Here is a 23,468-nt window from a genome sequence, read left to right on the forward strand (position 1 = left end):
TGCAAAAGCTCTGTTTTCAAGTACTGCATAATATAGTGGTCTACATTGATTAATACAAACCTGGATGCGTATAGGTAAAGCTTCTGAGGCAATGGTAGTCCTGTCTGGGCTGTGCTCCTGTAATGAATCCCAGGGAGATTCTCTTCAGAAGGATAGTGCAATTGTAACCCAGGGCCGTAGACGCTAGACAAAGGTGGAGATCTGGCGGTCACATAGCAGCCTTGAGGGCTGGAGGTGCTTGGCAAGAGGGTGATCTGATGGTCACAGAACAGCCTTGAGAGCTTGGAGATACTTGGCAAGATGGTAGCCTGATAGCCACAGAGCAGACTCAAGGGCTGGAGGTGCTTGGCAAGATGGTGACCTTATAGTAACGGAGCAGCCTTGAGGGCTGGAGGTACTTGGCAAGATGGTGACCTAATGGTCACGGAGCAGCCTTGAGGACTGGAGGTGCTTGGCAAGAGTGTGACCTGATGGTCACAGAACAGCCTTGAGGGCTTGGAGATACTTGGCAAGATGGTGACCTGATGGTTATGGAGCAGCCTTGAGGGCTGGAGATATTCCGAGAGGCAGAGCAGCCGAGATAACCTTGGTTTACAATATAGTCCACTCAGACGCTGCACTGTGGTTAATGCCGCCGGGATGGTGCAACAATGTGATGACTGAAGATGCTGCACTGCAGTTAATGCTGCCGGGATGGTGCGGCAGTTGTGATGACTGAAGATGCTGCACTGCGGTTAATGCCACCGGGATGATGCGGCAGTTGGGAGATGAGGTGTACACACACTGCAGAGGTAGTTGCGGTGTAAGGCTGGAGACCCTCAGACGCAGCAGTGCGCACGGTACCGCTGTAATATGACACGGCACTTGGAAGGCTGGAAGCACTCTGCAGCGGGGATAGCCACGATGTTATACTGGAACCTTACACGCTGCAGTGTGGTTAATGCCGTTGAGATGTTATACTACAGGAGACATGACAGACTCAGGACTGGAGACGCTGAAAATCACAATGGGAGATACCTACTCTATGGAACCGCAAACACGTGTAAGACACTCTCACCGGCACCCGAGCAACGCATCAGCAGGAAAGAAAAAAGAGGTAGAACCAATCCAGTCCCGGCAGAGATGACGTACAGCCGAATGGGAGGACTTTATGAGTTGACAGTGTGGTGTCTCCATCTCCCAGCAACAGGCCTAAGAAAATCGCCAGGAGCACCATTGTCCAACAAGACGCGGCCGCGGGTTGTGACAGCTAGATGGAGTGCTAACTGAGCTTGAAAGAGTAATCATTATAATCTATGCCAAATGGAAAATCTGTAATCTCCAGGAATGCTACAGAAAGTGAATAGACAGAACAGACCACCCTGCCCTATCGTCATTAACTCCAAAATATGACTAGGGCCTGATTAGTAACTTTATACATATTACAACAACATCTGTAATTAACTGTTCTAAATTACACCAGTGGAGAGATATATCAGCCGTTCCAATGCAGCGATGGTAATTATTACCACAATCGTCTAAAAGTCTTGGCTTTTTCCTTTTGTTATATTCAGTTTCACACTATTTTCTATCATGCAAAAAAGAAAAGAGAAAATATAGCCGCAGGCGCTAAAAAATGGACTTTCAACAATAGACAATATAATTCTAGAAATAGTATGTCCCACGCCGCTGTTAAAAATAGTTGCTAACCAAAAAGATACAAATAGAGAAAAAGTAACAGTGCTGTGGAACACATAACCTCTTAAGGACTTTAGTTTAATAAATAATTATATATATAAACAAAAAAGTTCAGTTGCGCCATTAAAAAAATCCAATTGTTTATACATACATTGAATTAATTCCCATATCAAAAGACCAATGGTAAAACACATACATACACAATTGAAATAATATTGCTATGTGATTTCTATGATCTTAAACCACAGCAGATCATCAGACCGCTTTAAAAATGGCAAGTTTGTATCATCTTGCAGCAAAAAATATAACACTGAAACAAAGTTGTTGTTTACATATATATATATTATATATATATATATATATATATATATATATATAAACAATTGCAGAGGTGGCACTCAAAACGACTTGCAAAAAAGACAATGGGCCTGATTCAGAGCCACTCGTAAGCGGCAGCTCGTTCGCTCTGAGCGATGTTTGCCCAACTGCGCATGCGTACGGATCGTTATACGCATGCGCGAACCAGTCAGTGCGGCCGAAATTCATGTGCTCGCAAAATAGCGAATGCCTGCTAATTTGAGTGACAGAAAGAGGCGTATGTGGGTGGTAACAGGGGAAGGTGCTTGAAAACGGGGAGTGGAGATCCGATCGCAGGCGTGCTTAAAGGTCAAAACGGGCGTTTTATGGGTGTGCATATTTAAAACAGCAGCGTCATTGACCACGTCACTGGGTTATTTTATAGCCAGAACTGCCCGCAAAATTGTGGTAGCAAAAACCAACCACAAGAATAGCGAGCAGCTCATACCCTGTTCGATGTACTCGATTAATCTAATAAATAGCGGACATGACGTAGGATGCGAGCGGCCAGGGGGCATAGTTTCCCAAAAAACGACCGCAAGTTTTGTACGCTCGTTCAGACCTAGAGGCGTGAACAGACCGCAAACAGCGAACGGTTCATTTGAATAGCCACCCCTATTTTCTGGACGAGCGAGCGCTAATTGCGTCCGGCTCTGAATCAGGCCCTATGACCGCTGGTAATTTCAGTAATGATTACTGAAATTACGAGCAGTCATTGTCTTTTTTGCAAGTCGTTTTGAGTGCCACCTCTGCAATTGTTTATTTAGCTGTTCCCCTGCTGCAGGGGCTCATCTAGGAGGGCACCGAAAGCTGATGTGACCTTGGGCCTGATTCAGAGCCGTTCGCTATTTGCGGTCGTTCGTTCAAAAACAAGGGGTGGCTATTCAAATGATCAGTTCGCAAATTGCAGTCTGTTCACACCTCTAAGTCTGAATGAGCGAGCAAAACATACACTCGTTTATTTGTTAAAAACGCCCCCTGGCCGCACGCACCATACGTCATGTCCGCTATTTATTAGATTAATCGAGTACATCGACCAGCGTATGAACTGCTCGCTATTCTTGTGGTTGGTTTTTGCTACCACAATCTTGCGAGCAGTTCTGGCTATAAAATAACCCAGTGACGTGGTCAATGACGCTGCTGTATTAATTATGCACACCCATAAAACGCCCGTTTTGACCTTTAAGCACGCCTCCGTTCGGATCTCCACTCCCCATTTTCAAGCACCTTCCCCTGTTACCACCCACATACGCCTCATTCTGTCACTCAAAATAGCAGGCATTCGCTATATTGCGAGCACATGAATTTCGGCCGCACTGACTGGTTCGCGCATGCGTATAACGATCCGTACGCATGCGCAGATGTGCGAACATCGCTCGGAACGAGCGTACTGCCGCTAGCGAGTGGCTCTGAATGAGGGCCCTTATTAGCAAAGGAGTGCTGGCTCCTTGTTTTCTTATATATATATATATATATATATATATATATATATATATATATAATTATTTATTATACTAAAGTTCTTAAGAGGTTATTTGTTCCACAGCGCTGTTACTTTTTCTCTTTTCACACTATTTTCTGTCTTCTATATACAGTTTTATATGTATTGAGATTTTGTGGTGTATTGGTGAAACCGGGCGCTCCTGTTGAGGGTAAGCGGGCCGTGAATGGTAATGGGTTTTCCCTAGTGAAAACCAAAGTCTGAATTTTTCTTTATCTCGGCGAGGGTTAAATGACAGGCGTCTAAATCTAGACGCCTGTCATTTTTCCGACGCTGGGAGACCGGCGCCTGGCATCCTGATTGATGGGATGCCGGGTGGCGCAAGTGGACAGCCGCGAGGGGGGAGGGTTAGGTTTAGGACACTCGGGGGGGACTTAGGGTTAGGCTAGGGGGAGGGGAGGGTTAGGGTTAGGCACCCCCCCGGGGGACTTTGGTTTAGGCAGCGGGGATGGGGGGGCTTAGGTTTAGGCACTTAGGGGGGGGACTAGGGTTAGGCACTTGGGGGGGAGGTTAGGGTTAGGCACCCATAAGGAGGGTTAGAGTTAGGGGGGTTAGGTTAGTTTGTACTTACCTATGGACGATCAGGATTTCCAGCGCTGTCGGGCTGCCGCTGCAGGGATCTCTGCATCTGTCGGGCTGCCGCTGCCGGGAACCGAACTGCCGGCCATGCGTCAGCTGATCTTTCATACCGAATGCATTGTGCCTATACTGAATGACTGCTTGTTCAGTGTAGGCACATCACAGACTGACAAACGACTGCAGGATTACAATGTCGTAATCATGCATTCTTTTGCTTGTCTTCTAGTGGATAGGCACCTTTAAGTTTCAAATCTGATTGTAGCCCACTGGTCTTGTGGCAACTCCCAAAGGTGATGTTGGCTCGTTACCTGCACATCTCGTACACACCTATCCTGATGATCCCAAAGGAGTTTAATTGGATTGCAATCAGGACTCTGGAGTGGCCAAACCATGTTCTTTAGCACCTGTTGTCGTTGTTTTGACTGAACATACTTGTTGCGTAGACTGGAGTTATGTTTTGGGTCAATGGGGTCTATTTACTAAGCAGTGTTAGGAGACAGAGTGAAAAGTGATAAGGAAGTGATAAGGTGCCAGCCAATGAGCTCCCAACTGTCATTTTTGAACCACAGCCTGTGAGATGGCAGGTGGGAGCTGATTGGCTGGCACCTTATCACTTTTCACTCTGTCTCCTAACACTGCTTAGTAACTAGACCCCATTATCTTGTTGTAGTGTGAAACCACGACCAATAAGGCAGGTGCCGGAAGGGATTGCATTACGCACCAGGATGTTGGTGCAGCGTTTGGAGTCCATAATTCCTTTGATTTTTAAGTTGTCAACAACTGCACCACCTCTGAAACATCCCCAGACCATAATGGAACCTCCTCCATGCTTTACTGTGGGCTAAATGCAAGCAACAAGCATGCACTCACCTGTTGCCCAACATAAGAATTTGCACCTTTGGACCCAAATACCTCTCCACTATCTGTGAATAGAACCACCTTCCACTGACTAGTGGCCCAGCTCCTGTGCTTTTTTGCCCAGAATAGCCGCTGGTTTTTATTTATGGGCCTAAGCAATGGTTTTCGCACTGCAACACATCGCTTCAAGCATATCTCTCAACTTTTTTACCTCAGAAAGAGGGATCTTTGCGTTCGGCACAGCTGAAATTGTTGGGTATGGCCTTGCAGTTAGTGTGTGTGGTTTCATGGTTAGGGGCATGGCTTCACAGAAAATGCCACACCCACTGGTCACAGCAGGTAGCTTCATTTCTGTGCAAAACACACGAATCAAGCTCATCTTTTACAGAGAAATCGACAAATCTGGGGATGTATTGAAATTAATGAGCTGTTGTGTATTATAAGGAAGGGCCCAGTCGTGCCCTTATATTATGGCTGAATCGAAAAAAATCCCGGAATTCTCCATAGAGAATTCCAGAGGGGGGGGGGGGGGACATGTTGTTCAAGGGGCTACACCTCAAAAGCTATTGGCATTACCGAGCTGATAAAGCTATTGGAGGTACCAAGCTGAAATTTGACATGGATGGGTTGCTGCTTGCCAAATTTCAGGTCAAAAAATAAATAGAAATTAGGATTTGGGTATAATCTAAAGTTCCAACTGTCAGTTTTTTCTGACACTTTCAGTTAGGACCACTTTTCTGGGATGGCATACTGTAACTCAGGGCAAGGGGTGAATTTAGACTTGGAGTTTGTTTTATTAGGTAGTTCTTGTTCCAGGGTAGGGCCTTTTGGGGTTCAGGTATGAGAAAGTTAGATTTTAAATTACTACCTCACAATTGCGCCATTATAGAGATAGGAAGCTTCAACTTGTTGCGCAGCCTCAGTAGGTGCCTTCAGTGGGTGTAATCACTGTGGCTTCACTTAGGTGCACCAAGACTGCCGGCACCGGTATTTGCAGACCCAGTCCTGGTGGTGCTAAATACAGGGGACAAATGACGTAGGGGTCCACCGTATTAAGCACAACCAGCACTGGGCTATTCAGAGCAAGTCCTGGTTGCCAAAATACAGGGGACACATGACGTAGGGGTCCCCCGTATTCAGCGCAACCAGCACTGGGCTCTGAGCTGGTCCTGGTAATACAGGGGAAAAAAATGCGTTGGGTCCCCCAGTATTATCCAGAACCAGCACCGGACTTTTTCTAGTGGGGGACTAATGCCACAGCCAGGTCCCCCAGCCGAAGCATCAACCCTGACCACTAGTCAGCCCCAGCCTTGGATCCCTGGGGAGCTCGGGACCTCCCCAATAAAGGGGTCACCCTCTCCAGGGTACCCCAGGCTGATAGTCCGGGGCTATCCCCGGCACCCCTAGCTGGTGGGTGCTGGGTTGATTGTGAATAGTGTGGTGCATTTGTTGATAGTAAAAGTATTGTTTTTTGCTGCGGAACTGGAGGACCCAGCAAGCCTCCCCCGTTTGCCATGCTGGTAACTGGAGAACCACAAGTACCAGCATGCGGAGCATTATGTGCCTGCTGGTACCTGTAGTTCCACAGCAAAATAAATATTAAATTATTAAAATAAACACAAGACAGACACACCATTGAAAGTAAAATTTTATTAAAACATACATGCATACACACATGCTTAATCTTTCCCCCTCTACATGCCTTTCTGTCTCACCCATCCACACTGCTCTGTCTCCTCCCCCCATCCACATCACTCTTATCCCATCTGCGTAGCTGTATCTTCTGCTCAGACCTCATTTGCCATAGACTGCATGTGTGTATTCCAATGAGCACTCAATTCTGTGAATTAGCAGCTCCACCATTTTGTCAGTGACACCAATCTCACTCTGAGAGTGCTGAATATGCAGTTAACCACAGGGTGTGATGGCATACCATATCTGTATTGCGCAAGGAACATGTCCATTAAGGCGTCAGCCTTAATGATCGGAATTTCATTGCTTTTTTTAAGTTTGAGTGGCAATAGGTTTTGGGAAATTTCAGATCATGTCTAAGAAGCCTCATTGGGACATGTGAAACTGTAAGTTTTTTTTTCTATGGAATATAATATATGTGTCTGTGAGTACTATATATGGAAGCTGCTTAATAATGCTATAGCATGTTGTGCAACCAGATTGATGATTCCATTCATCTTCTAAACTGTGCTAGAGAAATGACTGCAATAAACTAGTTAGTTACTCTGGGTTACAGCATTTTTATGTGAATTTAGATGTGAGCTGTCTTATTAAGTTTCTGTAGGCTCTTCATGGTCTGCTAATATACAGTTTATGCCTTTTTGTATTTAAGGACATTCAAGAAAAATCAATAAAATGTGCCCTAATTTAAAGTATATAGCTTGGTGTGTTTTGTTATCTTTTTAAAAACGACAACGTGACAGTTCTAAACGCTCCTAATTATCAGTGTAATGTGATTTTCCATTGCTGGTTTAGTTTTGCAGCTGATCAAAATCATATGCACTGGGCCTAGATTAAATTACATTGAAATAATATGTTTGGTCACTAAAAGCAGAGAACCAATCACTGTATATCCCTGTATATTTATCTCATGGCCACAGGGGAAGGGAAACCAATTCAGTTTCACATTATGTTCTGTCATTGTTATATAAAAACACAATTTCTGTCATCGTTATGTAAACCATACTGTGTGTGCGTGTTTAAATAAATGGTATTCTGTATGTAACTATTTTATTTGTTTATTTTTTTAGGCAAAATCCATGCTTGGTAACAAGGGCAGCTTTTATTGATATCCAGATTGCAGTCACAAATCACCTTAAGGATAGAGATCATGGTATGTAAAGTAGGGGGTCATTTGAACAATCTGTGAAATCATTTTGGTCTTGGATGGTGCACTGAGGTCCATGTTTAGGACAGCTGTCGGGTAGACTTAGCTAGTGGCATAGGATTGGTGGTTGCGGACAAGTAGGTTGAAACTGTGGTAAAGCTAGCGGAGAAGTAGCAATGGTTGGCTTTTCTGAAATAATGAGTTTTCAGTCACCGTATAGAGGTAGCAATGGAGCAGGCCATCTAAGAAAATATTGAAGATGCGCGTATCCATTTTTTTTGTCAGCTGAGTCAAAGACTCAGCTCAGCACCTAAGGCTGGTTAGTGGATGACCAGTAAGGAAAAGATTGCAATCGTCAAAGTGGGTGATTATGTGGCATGTATTAGTTGTTGCAGTATTTTGTGTGAGATATTTCAATGATTCAGAGTCCAGGATAATACTTAGGCAGTGAGCTTTAGGGTTGGGGGTTATTTTCATGTTGCCCACAGATATAGAGGCATCTGGTAGGCACAGGGCCGTAACTAATTGGTGCAACAGCCCAGGGTGCACAGTCAGTGGCAACTGTATTAGGCTTGCAGGGTGCCTGGAGAGCGGCCATGCACTCAGATTCCTAATCCCGGCTCCATTTTCCGTGATGTCATGATGTCGCATGCTGAGGGTGGGGTGCTGCAGAGCTATGGCACAGGGTAGGCGGCTTCAGTTGACTAATGGGAGTATTATTAACTCAGATTTTTGAGGTGATTAGGTGGCAGAGAGACATTCCATAACACTGTCCACCACACAGTGTCAGACTGGGGCATGAAGGACCCACTGGGTGAATGTAGTGGTAAGGGCCTGTGCTTAAGGAGAGTGGTCATCCACCAGAGGTGATGTGGCCAGCCACCACAGACACTTGGCTAACCATTAAGCAAATTTTGATGTAGTTTCTATAGAAGGGAACCAAACCCCCATGTTGGTCAGTGGTCCCGCAACATAAACTAACTGACCGTTAATAGAGTATCAATCTATAATTTGAGTTCTGGAACCTGACATCTAGAAGAAAGGGGTGGGCCCACAGGTAGTGGGGCACACCGGAGATTTCGCCTGTACCCCTGTGGGCCAGTCCAACCCTGCCAACACAAATGATATTAGTCTCTTTACCAAACATGAACCTGCACATTAGTCTTGGTGCCAAGCATGGCTCTGCACATTAGTGGTGCTGCCGAACATGACTTTGCACATTCGTCTTGGCACCTGACATGGCTCTATACATTAGTCTTGGCACCATATGTTGGCCTGGACAATAGGTTTTGCACCAAATATGCAGTCCCTATTTGAAGGAACTGTACCACTGTTCAGACTGACAGGAAGATGGGAGCTATATCCCTGCTCATTGTAGTGAGCGGGTGCTGTGTACTGTTACTACTGGTGCACAAAGCAATGTAGCAGCATATTTAGGGGAGGATGTTAAGAGTGACCCAGTACTTCAGAAGCACTAGACACGCTTCCTGTGAAAGTGAAACCTCTCCACGAGGTGTGATCATGCCCCCTTTTACATTTCTGATGCCGCTTAATGGTGGTGTGACAACTTGAACCAGGTTCAGTGTTGGGGGGGTTTGAATTTGGCAGATCTGCTAGCTGTTTATTGAAACACATTTTAAAACTAGAAGCTGTTCTGTAGACATATGCAGTCAGCACCTCACGAGCCAATTTATCTCATAACTATACCACATTGTCTACTTTTATCTCTCTGTTCATCAAACAGGTATTTTTTTTTTTACTAAGCATGGTGTAATCTCTGTACAAGCTTGTTACCAGTAATACATTGCCCTGCTGCTTTCCGCTACATTCAATAATTGTGGCAAGTAAGCCTGTGCTATACTGCGGTATCCATTGCTTATTTGACCTAGACATGCACTTTTGTTTTATTAATAGAAGCAGTTTATAGAATATGATATGTTTTTGAGTTAGTTATCATATCTGTTTATAAGGGTTCATGTAGACATTGAGATATTATTTGCAAAACACAATGACATATTAGCACAGGAAATGACGGGTGTGGCTGCTATACTAGAGCAGCCTGGGACGTCCTGCACCTGAGTGTGGTTATGGTAATACTACATACTGCGCACATTGAAGTGCTAGGTGATATCGACAATGTTTTGTTTTAAAAAGATGGAGATGTGAAGAGTTCCTGAAGTCATGAAATGTGTCTATAATATGCAACTAATTCAATTTGCTCTGTGTAGAAATGGTTATTGTTATTTACAAATTAAGAGTATAAATTTTATGTACATTTGTTATTAATTCATATGTGCAATTTATGGAATCAGATGGACATGTCAATTCTTAGTATGTAGACAAGTATGTAAATGTTTATGTACAATGTAGTACCAAAAGTCATGGGATAGAAGTACAGTGTCACGACCAGGGTCTCTCGGCATGGTAGTCGACGGTTAATACCTGTGAGGATGCTATGGCGAGGGGCGTCTGGCGGTGGCGGTGGTGCCTGGCGAAGAGCATTGGCGGTGAGTGGTTCTGTGGGGGCATACTGTCACTCTGGTCTGGTTAGGCCTGGGGGTGCTTCCGTTCCATCCGGCATGGGCGCCGCCATCTTGTCTCCGGTCAGGTGATCTAGTTGCCCTATCTTGTTGTGTCACATGCTCCTCTCTGACCATTCACGGCTGAGCACTGGGGATTTAAGGGAGTTCAGAGCTCCCTTGCATTGCCAGTGCAACGTGTTTCTCTGCGAGAGCTGAGAGAGAGTGTTCCTGTGCTTAAACTTGTCTATTGGATTCATTGCCTAAGCCTGCTTTTCCTAATCTGCTCCAAACCCTGCTGGATTCCCCTACCTCCTCCATATACCTTTCTACCTGCCTGAGTACCTGATCCTGCTGTTTCCCTGCAACTTGCTTCATTTCATTCCCAGCTGGACTTCACTACCTCTGTCTGCATCAGCTACAGCTCACCAAACCTGCATTCACTTACAGCTCATCAAGCCTGCATTCTGTTTTAGCTTACCATACCTATACTGGACTGTTCTGCCTGTCACTACCTGGACATTTGTTCATTAACCCTCACAACAGTTATCAAGTGCACTTTAGTGCTATACCTGGACTTTTGTTTGCCACTCCCATGTCTTCTCAGTCCCTTATTAAAAACCCCACTTTTTCATTTAAGTCTGCTCCTGTATCTGCTTCTGTCACCACCCCGGGTCCACAACAAATTCAGAACCTAACATACAGTATGTAAAGGTAATGGTAGTTGATGTCTTAGAAATGCCCAGATTTGCATCAGTTGTAATCTGACATCTCGTGAGTTAGTTTGAAAACCGGTTAGGCTGCTCATGGCAAGGTGATGTGAATTATCGGCGTTCAAATGGGGCATGATAGTGGGTGCTCGACAAATTGGACATTCCATTCCCGAAGTTGTGCGGACAGTCAACGTTCCTCAATTTATCATATTATACCAGGAATACCTCATGGAAAGCATTAACACCCACAGTGGACAGCGCAGTGGCCAACCACGGGTACTTAATGATTGTGACCAGCGGTATCTGGCCAGAATTGTCTATGGTAACTGACAAGTGACACTGGCTCATTCATATCCACATTCAATGCAAGAGGTACCAGATGCTTATCCAGTAGGTTAATGCAGCATTCTTTAGCTTTCATGGGATATGGGAACAGAAGACCCACCAGAGTGCCCCTGTTAACCCTACGACACCGAACATGACGCCTCATCTGGGCTTGTCACATTGATAATTGGACCCTAGAGGACTGGCAACACGTAGCATGGGCCGACGAGTCAAGGTTCCAGTTATTTCAGGCTGATGGTAGGGTTCGGGTGTGGCGGAGACCCTATGAGCCATGGACCCCAGTTGTCAACAAAGCACTGTGCAGGATGGTAGTGGTTCCATAATGGTGTCAAGTGTGTTCACTTGGCATGGGTTGGGTCAACTGATTCCATGAACACGTCATTGACCGGTAACCACTACGTTGAATTGCTTGATGACCATTTCCAGCCCTTCATGGTCTTCATGTACCCCGATAACGATGGAATATTCTAGCAGGATAATGCACCGTGTCATCGGTCCCAAGTTGTCCCGAATTGGTTCGAGGAACATTCTGGACGAATGGTGTGGCCACCACGTTCACCTGACATGAACCCAATCAAGCATTTATGGGATGTGGTAAGGAGGTTCATTCACACCCAAGACACCCAAGATCCTGCACCTACAAATATCAGGAAGCTGTGGGAAGCTATCCAGATGGCATGGGTCAACATCTCTCCAGAGGTCTTCCGTCCTTTTGTGGTATCAATGCCACGTCAAGTTAATGCACGTCTTTGGGCTAGAGGGTGTCCTAAAAGATACTGGTCATCTATCCGGTAACTGGTCATTGACCGGTAACCACTACGTTGAATTGCTTGATGACCATTTCCAGCCCTTCATGGTCTTCATGTACCCCGATAACGATGGAATATTCTAGCAGGATAATGCACCGTGTCATCGGTCCCAAGTTGTCCCGAATTGGTTCGAGGAACATTCTGGACGAATGGTGTGGCCACCACGTTCACCTGACATGAACCCAATCAAGCATTTATGGGATGTGGTAAGGAGGTTCATTCACACCCAAGACACCCAAGATCCTGCACCTACAAATATCAGGAAGCTGTGGGAAGCTATCCAGATGGCATGGGTCAACATCTCTCCAGAGGTCTTCCGTCCTTTTGTGGTATCAATGCCACGTCAAGTTAATGCACGTCTTTGGGCTAGAGGGTGTCCTAAAAGATACTGGTCATCTATCCATCTATCACTTTTGGCACTTTAGTGTACATACAGTGTGTGTTGGGGATTGATCTTGGCCGAGACCCAGCCCTAAGACTCCCTGCCTACTTTTGCCTACATCTCTTTTTGTCTTCTCCGTTGAGCCCTTAATGTGTATTTATATTTCGGTATCTGTCCTATATTCTCAATGTGTTTCCTGTTGAATGACAGAAGCAGCCTACTGTAACTGGCTGATAAGTGCGCAAGGCGAGATACAAATGTAATTGAATCTGTCCCGTCATCGAAAAAAAACAGTTGCCAACTTTTCTTTATAAGATATAGTCCAAGAGAGTGTATCGAACAGCTGTTTCCATCCACATTATATGGAACAATTGCCTTTGGTTATACATCTAACAGATAAGCCCCCAAGGTGATTTATCCCCCTAAAGTTATTGGGTTTTTATCAGAGGACAAATTTGATACGGTATAGAGGAAGATAGCTCTTTCTCTTGTCCCCCCCCCCCCCCCCATCCCCGTGCTAAGGATATGTTGGACTAATCTTCCAGATACACAGTAACAGTACTAAGAACGAGCCCCACTCATCTGGTGTTCATTCTAGAGGTTGATCGGACAGGGCACTAATCAAGATAGAGGGCACATCTGCGCACGCCCGAAAAGGGAGCTTGGCCTCTCAGGGAGGGACGTGGCCTCGTGACAAGCTTCCCTTTCCAACTTTTTAGGGGGCATGCCCAGGACTCACGGAGATGCTGTGCTGCCCCCCAAACAGTGTGGGCCCGATTCAAAATTCGGAATAGAGTAAGATAGATCAAGTAACTGTGTATCTGGACAAACCATGTTGCAATGCAAGTGGTACAAATACATACTTTATTTTTCCATAAAGGCTGCTTTTGCATGTAGCTCACAAATGCTGGACAGCTTTATTTTTACACTGCAATTTAGATTTCAGTTTGGACGTGCACCTCCCAAATCTACATCTCTCCTCACATGTTAAATCTGCTCCCCTGCAGTGCAGCATGGTTTTACAAAGATGCACAGTTCTTTCTTACTCTATTGCCAAATCTGAATTAGGCCCTGTGAATAGATGCTGTGCGCATGCGTACGCATCTATTCACCCTGTGCAGACTGTGGCCCAAGGGGGTAGCGAGGACAGTGAGAGATGCAGCGGCACAGTGTGATGCAGGGTGCCGCAGGCTCATCGGCATCAGGCTGTGATCAGTGAGGAGACTGCATAAGGGCAGGGCACATTTCACCATTTTTAAAATGGGCAGGACTATAGGCCAACAAATCAAACCTTATAGATAATTATCTGGCTGTATTGAACTCCCATTCTTTCCCCCACTATGTGGAAGATCGGCTTTATAATGAAATTCCATCTGAGGAAAGTGCCCAATCCATAAAGTCTCAGCAGCCTGTTACAAGAAATTAGCTGCTTTCCTTCTCCCCCACCTCCTCATCCTCTTCAACTCTGTCCTAGTCCAAATAAGCCCTTGAACAGGGGTGGCCAACCAGCCAGAGGTAAAATATATCTGTAGTCAAGTTAAAGAGCCGATAGCATGCGCACGCCTTTGGTATGAGATTTGCAGGAGCATGAGCTTGTGTCACACATTGAAAATACACAATTTACATAATCTTGCCAATATACATTTGTTTTTTTACCTTTTTACTTTGTTGTAATTTTTTATTAGTGGGACTTTTGACAATCCTTGTTATCAATCATTGCAATGCCCCCTGTAGTAGTGCCCATTATGCAGTGTCCCCTGTAGTAGTGCCCATTATGCAGTGCCTCCTGTAGTAGTGCCCTTTATGCAGTGTCCTCTGTAGTAGTGCCCCCTGTAGTAGTGCCCCTTATGCAATGTCCCCTGTAGTAGTGCCCATTATGCAGTGTCCCCTGTAGTAGCGTAGTAGTGCCCATATGCAGTGTCCCCTGTAGTAGTGCCCTCTTATGCAATGTCCCCTGTAGTAGTGTAGTAGTGCCCATATGCAGTGTCCCCTGTAGTAGTGCCCATTATGCATTGCTTCCTGTAGTAGTGCCCTCTTATGCAATGCTCCCTGTAGTAGTGCCCATTATGCAGTGCTTCCTGTAGTTGTGCCCAATATGCAGTGCCCCATACGCAGTCCCCTGTAGTTGTGCCCCAAATGCAGTGCACCTGTAGTTGTGACCCATATTCAGTGCCCCTGTAGTTGTGCCCTATATGCAATGTCCCCTGTAGTTGTGCCCCCTGTAGTTGTACCCCATATGCAGTGCCCCCTGTAGTTGTACCCCATATGCAGTGCCCACTGTAGTTGTGCCCCCAGTACGTACCTCATCACATCGCCGGTTCCATGCTGTCAGGGCTCCCACTCCCGCTAACTGGATCTAACTAGATCCAGCAGGCGCGCAGGCTCCTCACGTTGCAGGATGGCGTCTTGCTTCTTTAGCCACTGATCACTTCAGAGGCCAGCGTTCACAGTTGCAGTGGGGGTCTGCGGGGGCCCGAGCCGCATCACATCAACATAAGAGCCCCGGGTTGGCCACCGCTGCCCTAAAAGCTAGGATCAATGTCATACATAAGGCAGGCAATTACCAGTATAGCTGCTCCAGTTATCACCCCATCTCTTTAATAAATATTGGCATTAAGCTTTACATTAAGATACCAGCTGACAGACTTAAGTCTGTGCTACTGGCCCTAATCCATTCTGAAAACTGGGCTTCATCCCGGGCAACACAGTAAGGCCATAGATCCAATACCCACCAGAATCCATTTTTCTCCATTTATTATTCTCTCCCGTGAGACAGAGAAGGCATTTGACAGTAAATACTGGTGATTTATGCAGCAAACGTTGCACCATTTTGGCCTGTCTGGGAGCTTTCTTGACAGTGTTGAGTTGTTTAATGGTCTGACCCAATTTCTATCCACATTAGCACCAACCATAGTTGCCTGCTTTCCCCCTTAACCTTGATACTGATTATGGAATTCCTTGCTGCGACTATTAGATCCTCCCATGACATTCACAGTGTTCGTGTGAAGAACCTGGAGAGCAAGAGCTCACTCTTTACACACAATGGACCTCATTCAGAGTCGATCGCTTGCTGCAAGCGTTCACTCTGAATGAGGGCGGCCACTTACTTTTTTAAGTGCCGCCTTCTGGTCGATCGCTAGGCTGTGGGTTACCACCCACAGCTCTAGCGACCGACCAGGGTGATGGTCGCGATGGTCATCACCATCGCGACCATCGGGGCTTACGACCAGACCCTAAGGTTGGGTCTGGGCTCTCGTAAGCCCCAGGGAACGTCCTTCTCTGTTTGAGCAGGAAGTTCCCCACTGACATCATCAATGATGTCATCATCAATGATGTCAGTGGGGCTGCCCCCAAATGGCAAGCGTTCCGTCTGGAACGCCTCCGTTTGGCCGGGCGCGCCCCCGGCCCGCCCAGCAAACTGGGCGAGTTGTCACTCAACATCGACAGCTCGCCGCGTCTGCTACGAGACCCCTAGCGACGGAATGCCCTTCGCTATACGGGTCTCGCGCATGCGCACGACGGAGCCGGCTCCGTCGTGCGCATGCTCTGTGGGGACCATCGACCCGGTTGCGAGCGCATCTGCTCTTGCGACCGGGTCTGAATGAGACCCAATGTCCTCCTCACTCTGCAACAACTCCACATTTCCATACCCAACTCCTTTTTACAGTTATTTATATAGCGCATACATCTTCTGCCAAGAATATTTGGCTATTCACCTCCCACTAGGGTTAATTTTTACCAGTTACCCTGCGGGTATAGTTTTGGATTGTGTTAGGAAACCTGAGTACTTGGAGAATATATAAACACATAGTAAGGGCCGTGGTGGGAACCCAAGAACCTCAATGTTGTGAAGCAATAATGCTAACCATGCGGTCTATGAGTCCTGGACATGTTTGGCATGCTATATAGCTATAGACTTAATTACTCAATGTTAAAGGGGGCGTGGCTTGGCTCAGCATGGAGTGACAGCGTTTTTGCTGTAGCTCCTGTGGAATCTCCATCTTACATCCTGATCCCCTAGTGGTCTAGGGCCGGCATCCTCCCTGCTGCTGTGGGAATCCCTCCTGTAGCCTCCGGTGCTCTGTGCGGGCATCTCTGGTGTATTGCTGTGTCAGTCTCTGCGGCGGATCAGGGTGAGGCCTGTGGCGGTGCCTGTCCTCCAGGCCTCAGACGTTTCTTTTCCTGTGTGGGCTGTCGGTGTCCCGCCAGATATTTTTTCCTCCTGCCGCTGTGCACCGTCCAAAGTCCTTCAGCCTGTTGCCGCTGGTGTTGGGGGTGATTGCCGCCTGCTGCTGCTCCTCCGCTGGGTCCCTGGTCCGGTGAGTCACTCTGCGGCTGCCATCTTGAGTGGATCCAGGAGTCCCCTTGTGCTGTGTTCCTCCATTACAGCTCTCCTGCTCTGTGTCACCTCCCAGCTGCAGCTGTCCATCCACAGTGATACCTATAGCAGGTGACCTTTGGATTATAATATAACTGCTCAGCTAACTATACCTGCTGGTCTTTTTTTTTACAAGGTGGGACATACTGAATTAATATTAGCTGTGCTGCAAGTCACTGGCACATAGTGATCATCTCTGCCATATTACTGATTAATGCCCTTTCTACTTTATATTGTGTGGAGTGCCCTCATATTATTTGCGTCAACATGGGGAAAACTGGCAATGCCGCTGGAGCTGCTGCCAGTCTAGAGAAATATGCTAGAACCTCTCAGGCACCTCAATCATCTTATCAGTTTGTGGCTGACTCCCCCCTCTCCTCCACCTATCGAGGGTGATGCTGATCATAGTGGTGCGTCACATTCTACTCAGCAAATTCTACAAGCCATCTCTACCTCTGTGCAACGGGTCACTGATAAAATTGGCCAGGTGCACATTGACGTGTCCCTGCTTCGCCAGGATTTACAAAAAATAAGGGAAAGAGTGGGTGAAGCTGAACACCGTATTTCTGATTTGGAAGATGTCACCTCTCCTTGAAAGCATAAAATCGAGGATTTGTCGCCTCAGGTGGCTTTCATTAAGGCTAAACGTTCTGATGTTGAGGGGTGGCTTAGACGCAACAATATTCGCCTTGTTGGGCTTCCTGAGCAGACTGAGGGCTCGACTCCTGAGAAATTTCTTGAGGACTGGCTAATTCATTTATTTATCCGGAAAGCTTTCAGTCCCCAGTTCGCTGTGGAGCGTTAGCATAGGCTTCCTTCGAGGCCTCCTCCACCTGGAGCTCCTGCTAGAACCTTCATTGCCTGTCTGCTACATTTCAAAGGTCAGGACACTGTTTTTCAATTGGCCTGTACTAAGTACTGCAGTTTGAGAACCATTCTGTTTACATTTTTTCCCGATTTCGCATTAGAGGTGCAGAAGAGTCGATCACAGTTCCTGCAAGTCAAGCGTAATCTACGTGACCGCAATATCCAGTATTCCATGCTATTTCCTGCAAGATTGTGAGTGGTGCACGACAATACTACTCATTTCTTTGCTAACTCCAAAGATGCGGAGGACTGGTTGGAGCGCAGCCCCGTGCTCCGCGTTGAAATTTACCTGTTTTAATTGTCTGGTTTTTTTTCTACTTTTGCTCACTTTAAGTGTCTGCTTCATACGCTGTTACAAGTATATGTAGTAATCTATATGAGCTTATATGCTTTAATATTTTGTATTCCATTATGTGAGTTTTATATTTGATTGATATAATATGCTGGCCTATATTTTGTTTATTTTATTTTCCTATATTCTCTTGTAATAAGTTTTATATATAATTGATTATTCCACCAGGGGACCAGTTACAGTTATATCTCAAGGGAGTTTTCTGCTGGATATAGCTATAGGGTACAGGGCCGCCATCAGGGGTGGACTGCGGGGACTCCAGTCCCAGGCCCGTAAAGAGAGGAGGCCCAGGTAACAGAGGTGTGGAACAGAGTGATGTGCGATACCGCACGTCACTGGTGGAATGCATCGGCAGCCAAAGAAGAGGAGAAGAAGAGTCTCGGTAGCATTTAAAACACTGAGCTGACCATGAGCCAATCACAGCTCGCGGAATGGCAGCATGCCAATCAGCAGCAGCCGCTGCTGATTGGCTGCAGTTCCGTGAGCCAATCACAGCTCGTGGAACAGCAGCCAGCCAATCAGCAGCGGACGCTGCTAATTGGCTGGCTGCTGTTCTGCGAGCTATGATTGGCTCACGGCTGGCTCAGTGTTTTAAATGCTACCGAGCCTCTTCTCCTCTTCTCTGGCTGCCGGTGAATTCCACAAGTGACGAGCGGTACCGCACATCACTCTGCACTGGCTGTCCTCTGAGCGCCAAACAGCAGGTGAAGGACAGGTGATGTCTGCTGCACTCAGCAGAGTTTGTGATCTGTTGTAGGGAGGGGCTGCCTAATTTATGTAATATATATATATATATATATATATGTACAGTATAATCACACACATACATACGGGTAAGTACCGTTATATTATTTGCTGAGCTGACACTTACATTTGTATGGTTGTAATTTAATATAGCTAAGCAACAGGCATTTTTTTGTGTGTATGTATATATATATAGATATATATATATTTTTTTTTTTTACACAAAACATATTGTGCTTAGGTATATTAAATTAAAAACATGCAAATGTCAGCACAGCAAGTAATGTAACAGCACTTACGAACAAATAATCTGTGCCCCCAATAAGTCCAGCCCTCCCTGTGTAGCTTCACCCACATCCACAGCTCCGCCCACCTTTGCCCCATACCCCGGGGGGGGGGGGGGGGCTACCTATTTCGTCAGTACTGGGCTCCACAATTTGTGATGGCAGCCCTGATAGGGTATAATTAATTTAGAAGGGGGGAGTTAGGGCTGGGTTAGTTTTTTTTTCCCCTTTATGTCATCAGTGTACATGTGCAGTTTTCCCTCTCATTTTACACTGCTTCTCATGGTATAATATGCTATCTAGTGCCAAGTTGGCTGCTTGGGCCCGCCATGAGCCATCCCACTGTATTGTATTTTCTTTTTGTCTCCTGTTTGTTTTATTTTATCCTGTTTCTGCTGCCTCTTATGAGACCCTATGACTGCAGACACTGGTAACACTGCCTACTTGGCTGGAATGTTCGCGGACTAAATGACAGAATTAAACGGTCTTTCGTTATGTCACAAATTAAGAAGTATTGTGCTGGAATCATATGTCTCTCAGAAACCCATCTATACGGTAGCAAAAGCCCTGGATAGGGCATATGTATCATTCCACATTCTCACATAATGCAAGGGGGGTTTCGGTTTTAATTAAAAAATCAGTGCAATTCCATCTAGAATTCAGTCTAGTTGATACTCATGGCAGGTTTGTTTTTCTCCGAGCCACTGTTAATCATATCCTCCTTCATATATTGGCTATATATACAGTATCCCTCCTCCATATAATAATGAAATTCTTTGTCAGGCTGTTCTATTTGTTGCCCAATCTCCTGGTACCCCCACGATATGTGTGGGTGACTTTAATAATGTCATGGATCGTCACTTGGACCGGTGGAAGGAGTGTGTTGATTCTGCTCTGTCCTCCCCTTCCCCCACTCCATTTGCCAATCTAATTGATGAACTGGGTTGGATTGACGTTTGGCGATATAGGAATCCATCTGCCACTCAATACTCATGTCATTCTACTTCTTTCCATGCGTTATCTCGTATAGACCTAGCACTGATCTCCCCTAATATGTCATCTATGGTGTCCGAGGTATCTTATTTGTCAAGTGGTATCTCCGACCACTCTCCTGTGTTACTTACTTTGAGCATGTCTCAGGAAAGAGGGGTTAGTTTCTGGAACTTGCACCCATTTTGGTTGTCCATGATGGGTGCTGGTTCTCAACTCGTTGCAGCATGGGAAGGTTTTAAATTAGATAACCTCTGCCACCTAAATCCTACCATTAGGCATGATGCCCTTAAGGCTTATGTGCGAGGTTCCTTTACTAAAGTAGTTTCCAAAATCAAAAAGCAAAATAGGAGGGAGGAGACCCGCCTTGAGCTCTTGTGATCACAACTAGAGACTCAATCACCCTTTGATCGTGAATTGTGGTTAAACGCTCAGGAGGAGTGGTCAGACTATCTCCTTGAAAAATCCAAACATAGACTGCTCGGGGTATATTTACTAAAGGTTGATTTTAATAGATTTAAAATCGATTAAAATCAATGTTGTGTTTCTGGGGCTAAATCACACATTTACTAACAGTCAACTTTTGAATTAGTTATTTAAGTATTAGTAAATGTGTGATTTAGCCCCAGAAACAAAACATCGATGTTGATTGATTTTGATCTCTAGAAATAACTAATATTTTCAGGCTGGCAGATATTTGGCTTTTTTGGCACGAGAAGATTCCCGAGCTAATATTATACAGTGTATTCTCAATCCTCGGGGTCAGCCATGCCATTTGGAGGCTGATATTGCTGAGGTGTTTTGTGAATATAATATTTTTCTGTACGCTTCCAGGGTTTCTTATTCAGCCGATCAGCTTCAGGATTACTTGGACCGGGTTGTCCTGCCGAGGCTTTCTCAGGAAGCTATTGAATGTCTTGCTGCTCCATTTACGCTGGAGAAGGTTGAGGTGACTGTTTCTTTTCTCCCCACTTCCACGGCCCCTGGCTGTGATGGGATTCCTGTGGAGGTGTACAGAAAATTAAAAAATGTCTTTATTCCATACTTATTGGATCTGTTTAATTCTCTATTTGATTGGGCTTCTTTTCCTCCCTCTATGTTTGAGGCTATTAGCCAAACCTGGGAAGGATCCCTCCCTCCCTGAGTCTTACTGACCCATTTCACTATTAGCCACAGATGTCAAGATATTAGCCAAACTACTTGCTACACGTTTGAATCTAGTAATCATGTCCCTCATTCACCCTGACCAGACGGGTTTTATGCTGGGGAAGTCTACGGTCCAGAATCTTCGTAGATTATTTTGTCATTTGCAGAGAAGTGATGTGCTCGGGGACGAGGCACTGGTGGTGTCCCTGGACACCGCCAATGCCTTTGACTCAGTAGAATGGGGCTACCTATGGGCTGTGCTCCATAAATTTGCCTTTGGGCCTCGTTTTATTCACTGTATCAGCTCCTGTATTCTTCTCCAGCAGCTCGAGTGTCTGTTAATGGGTATACGTCTGCTCCTTTTCCTCTAGCGAGGGGGACTTTTGGGCTGCCTGCTATGCCCTACCCTTTTTGCCGTGGCTATTGAGCCGTTGGCCTGTCTATTGTGTGCATATCCCGACGTCCAAGGTATTAGAACTGGTGTTGAGAATGTTGTGGCCCTATATGCTGACATATGCTTTTGTTTTTAGAAGATTCAGAGTTCGTTAGAGTCGATGCTGCGCATTATTAATACGTTTGGCGATTTTTCAGGATTATTTATCAATTGGGATAAGTCTAATATGTTCCCTGTATTCCTGAAGGAGAGCCGCTGCCTTGCCCCTTGCAGTGGACCATAAGATTTCAATATTTGGATGTTTGGATTACGCCCCTGGCCTCGGACTATGTATTGCAAAATATTGATCCTATAACAGCTCATTTTAAAGCGAAGGTCCATGTTTGGACAAAATTACCCCTGTCAGTTTTGGGACGTATTTATTTATTTAAGTTGTCTATTCAGCCCAAGTATTTATATATTTTGCAACAGTCTCCAGTTTATGTCTACAAAAGGGTGTCTTCTGTTATTGATTGTATTCTTTCAACTTTTTTTGGGGGGGGAGGTTATGGACCGGCTAGTGTATTCATTAAAACTCTTTATAGAACTAAAGCTTCTGGAGGATTGGGCCTTTCTAACCTTTGGTTCTATTATATAGCTGCTCAGTTAGTTCATCTGTCGGATTGGGTCACTGGCTCTGCTGGTTTAACGTTGTTGGGTTTTCTGGCTGAATGGGTTGGATCCTCCCTTACTCCATTATTATCTTTACTCTCTGGCTTGTCTACCTCTGGTTTGCCCCCTCTGGTTCGTCAGCTCTGTTAGTTTGGCGATATGCTCACACCCTTTTTGATTAGTCTGATTTGCATGCATATTCTCCTCTATGGTTTAACAGTTCATATTCTGAATTACTTAAATTATCATCGAATAACATATGGCTCTTAAAAGGTGCCACAACTCTGGGTCAAGTGTACAGTGATGTGAACTTGAAATCATTCCAACAGCTACAAAGTGAATTTAGTATTCCTAATATAGTGTTTTTTTTAGATGCTTGCAATTACGACATGCTATACAAACACAGTTTGCCTGCACTACTCCTGTATTCTCACCATTCCCTGTTAAATCTTTAGGTTCTGCTTTAGGTTTTAAGGGTAGAGTGTCCTCTGTCTATGCCGCTCTCAATGATAGCGGCATAGACAGAGGACACTCTATCTATGCCGCTATCATTGAGAGCGGCATAGACAGAGGACACTCTATGTATATGCCGCTCTCAATGATAGGCTGTTTCCAGAGTTGCTTACTCCCCTTAAGCTGAAATGGTAACCGATATTGGACCAATCTCTGATGAGCACTGGTCACAAATACACAAATTAATACACTACACCCTGTGTTAGATCTCAGCAGGCATACTTTTATGTCCTGCACAGAGTGTATTGTACATCTGTCTTTCTGCACCGTGCTGGTCTTAGGGAGGACTCTCTCTGCCCTAGATGTCAGAAGGAGAATGCTGGTTTTTGGCATCTGCTGTGGGACTGCCCATTAGTTCACTCCTTCTCTGGACACGTTTGGAGGGATATTCTAATCACGGGTCCCTCTCTGCCCAGCTTTAGCCCTAAAATCTGTCTATTCAGTCTTGACCTACAAGAAAAACACTCATCAGTATTGTATCACTATACTATGTGTCTCTCCACATTGGCCAAGGTTATTGTAGCTCGAACGTGGTTTACGGCTGATCACACTGATTTACTTAAATGGAGA

General features: G+C 45.5%; 1 protein-coding gene across 1 annotated transcript in view; it reads left to right on the forward strand.

Moving 5' to 3' along the window:
• THADA (THADA armadillo repeat containing) overlaps positions 1–23,468 on the forward strand; it is a 732,316-nt gene that overhangs the window by 549,113 nt on the left and 159,735 nt on the right. The window contains 1 exon segment of the mRNA XM_088477279.1: positions 7,735–7,817. Coding sequence (XP_088333405.1) covers positions 7,735–7,817 — 83 coding nt within the window.

The sequence above is a fragment of the Taudactylus pleione genome, unplaced genomic scaffold, assembly GCF_031769625.1.
Source record: "Taudactylus pleione unplaced genomic scaffold, aTauple2 ptg000201l, whole genome shotgun sequence".
Taxonomy (NCBI): Eukaryota; Metazoa; Chordata; class Amphibia; order Anura; family Myobatrachidae; genus Taudactylus; species Taudactylus pleione.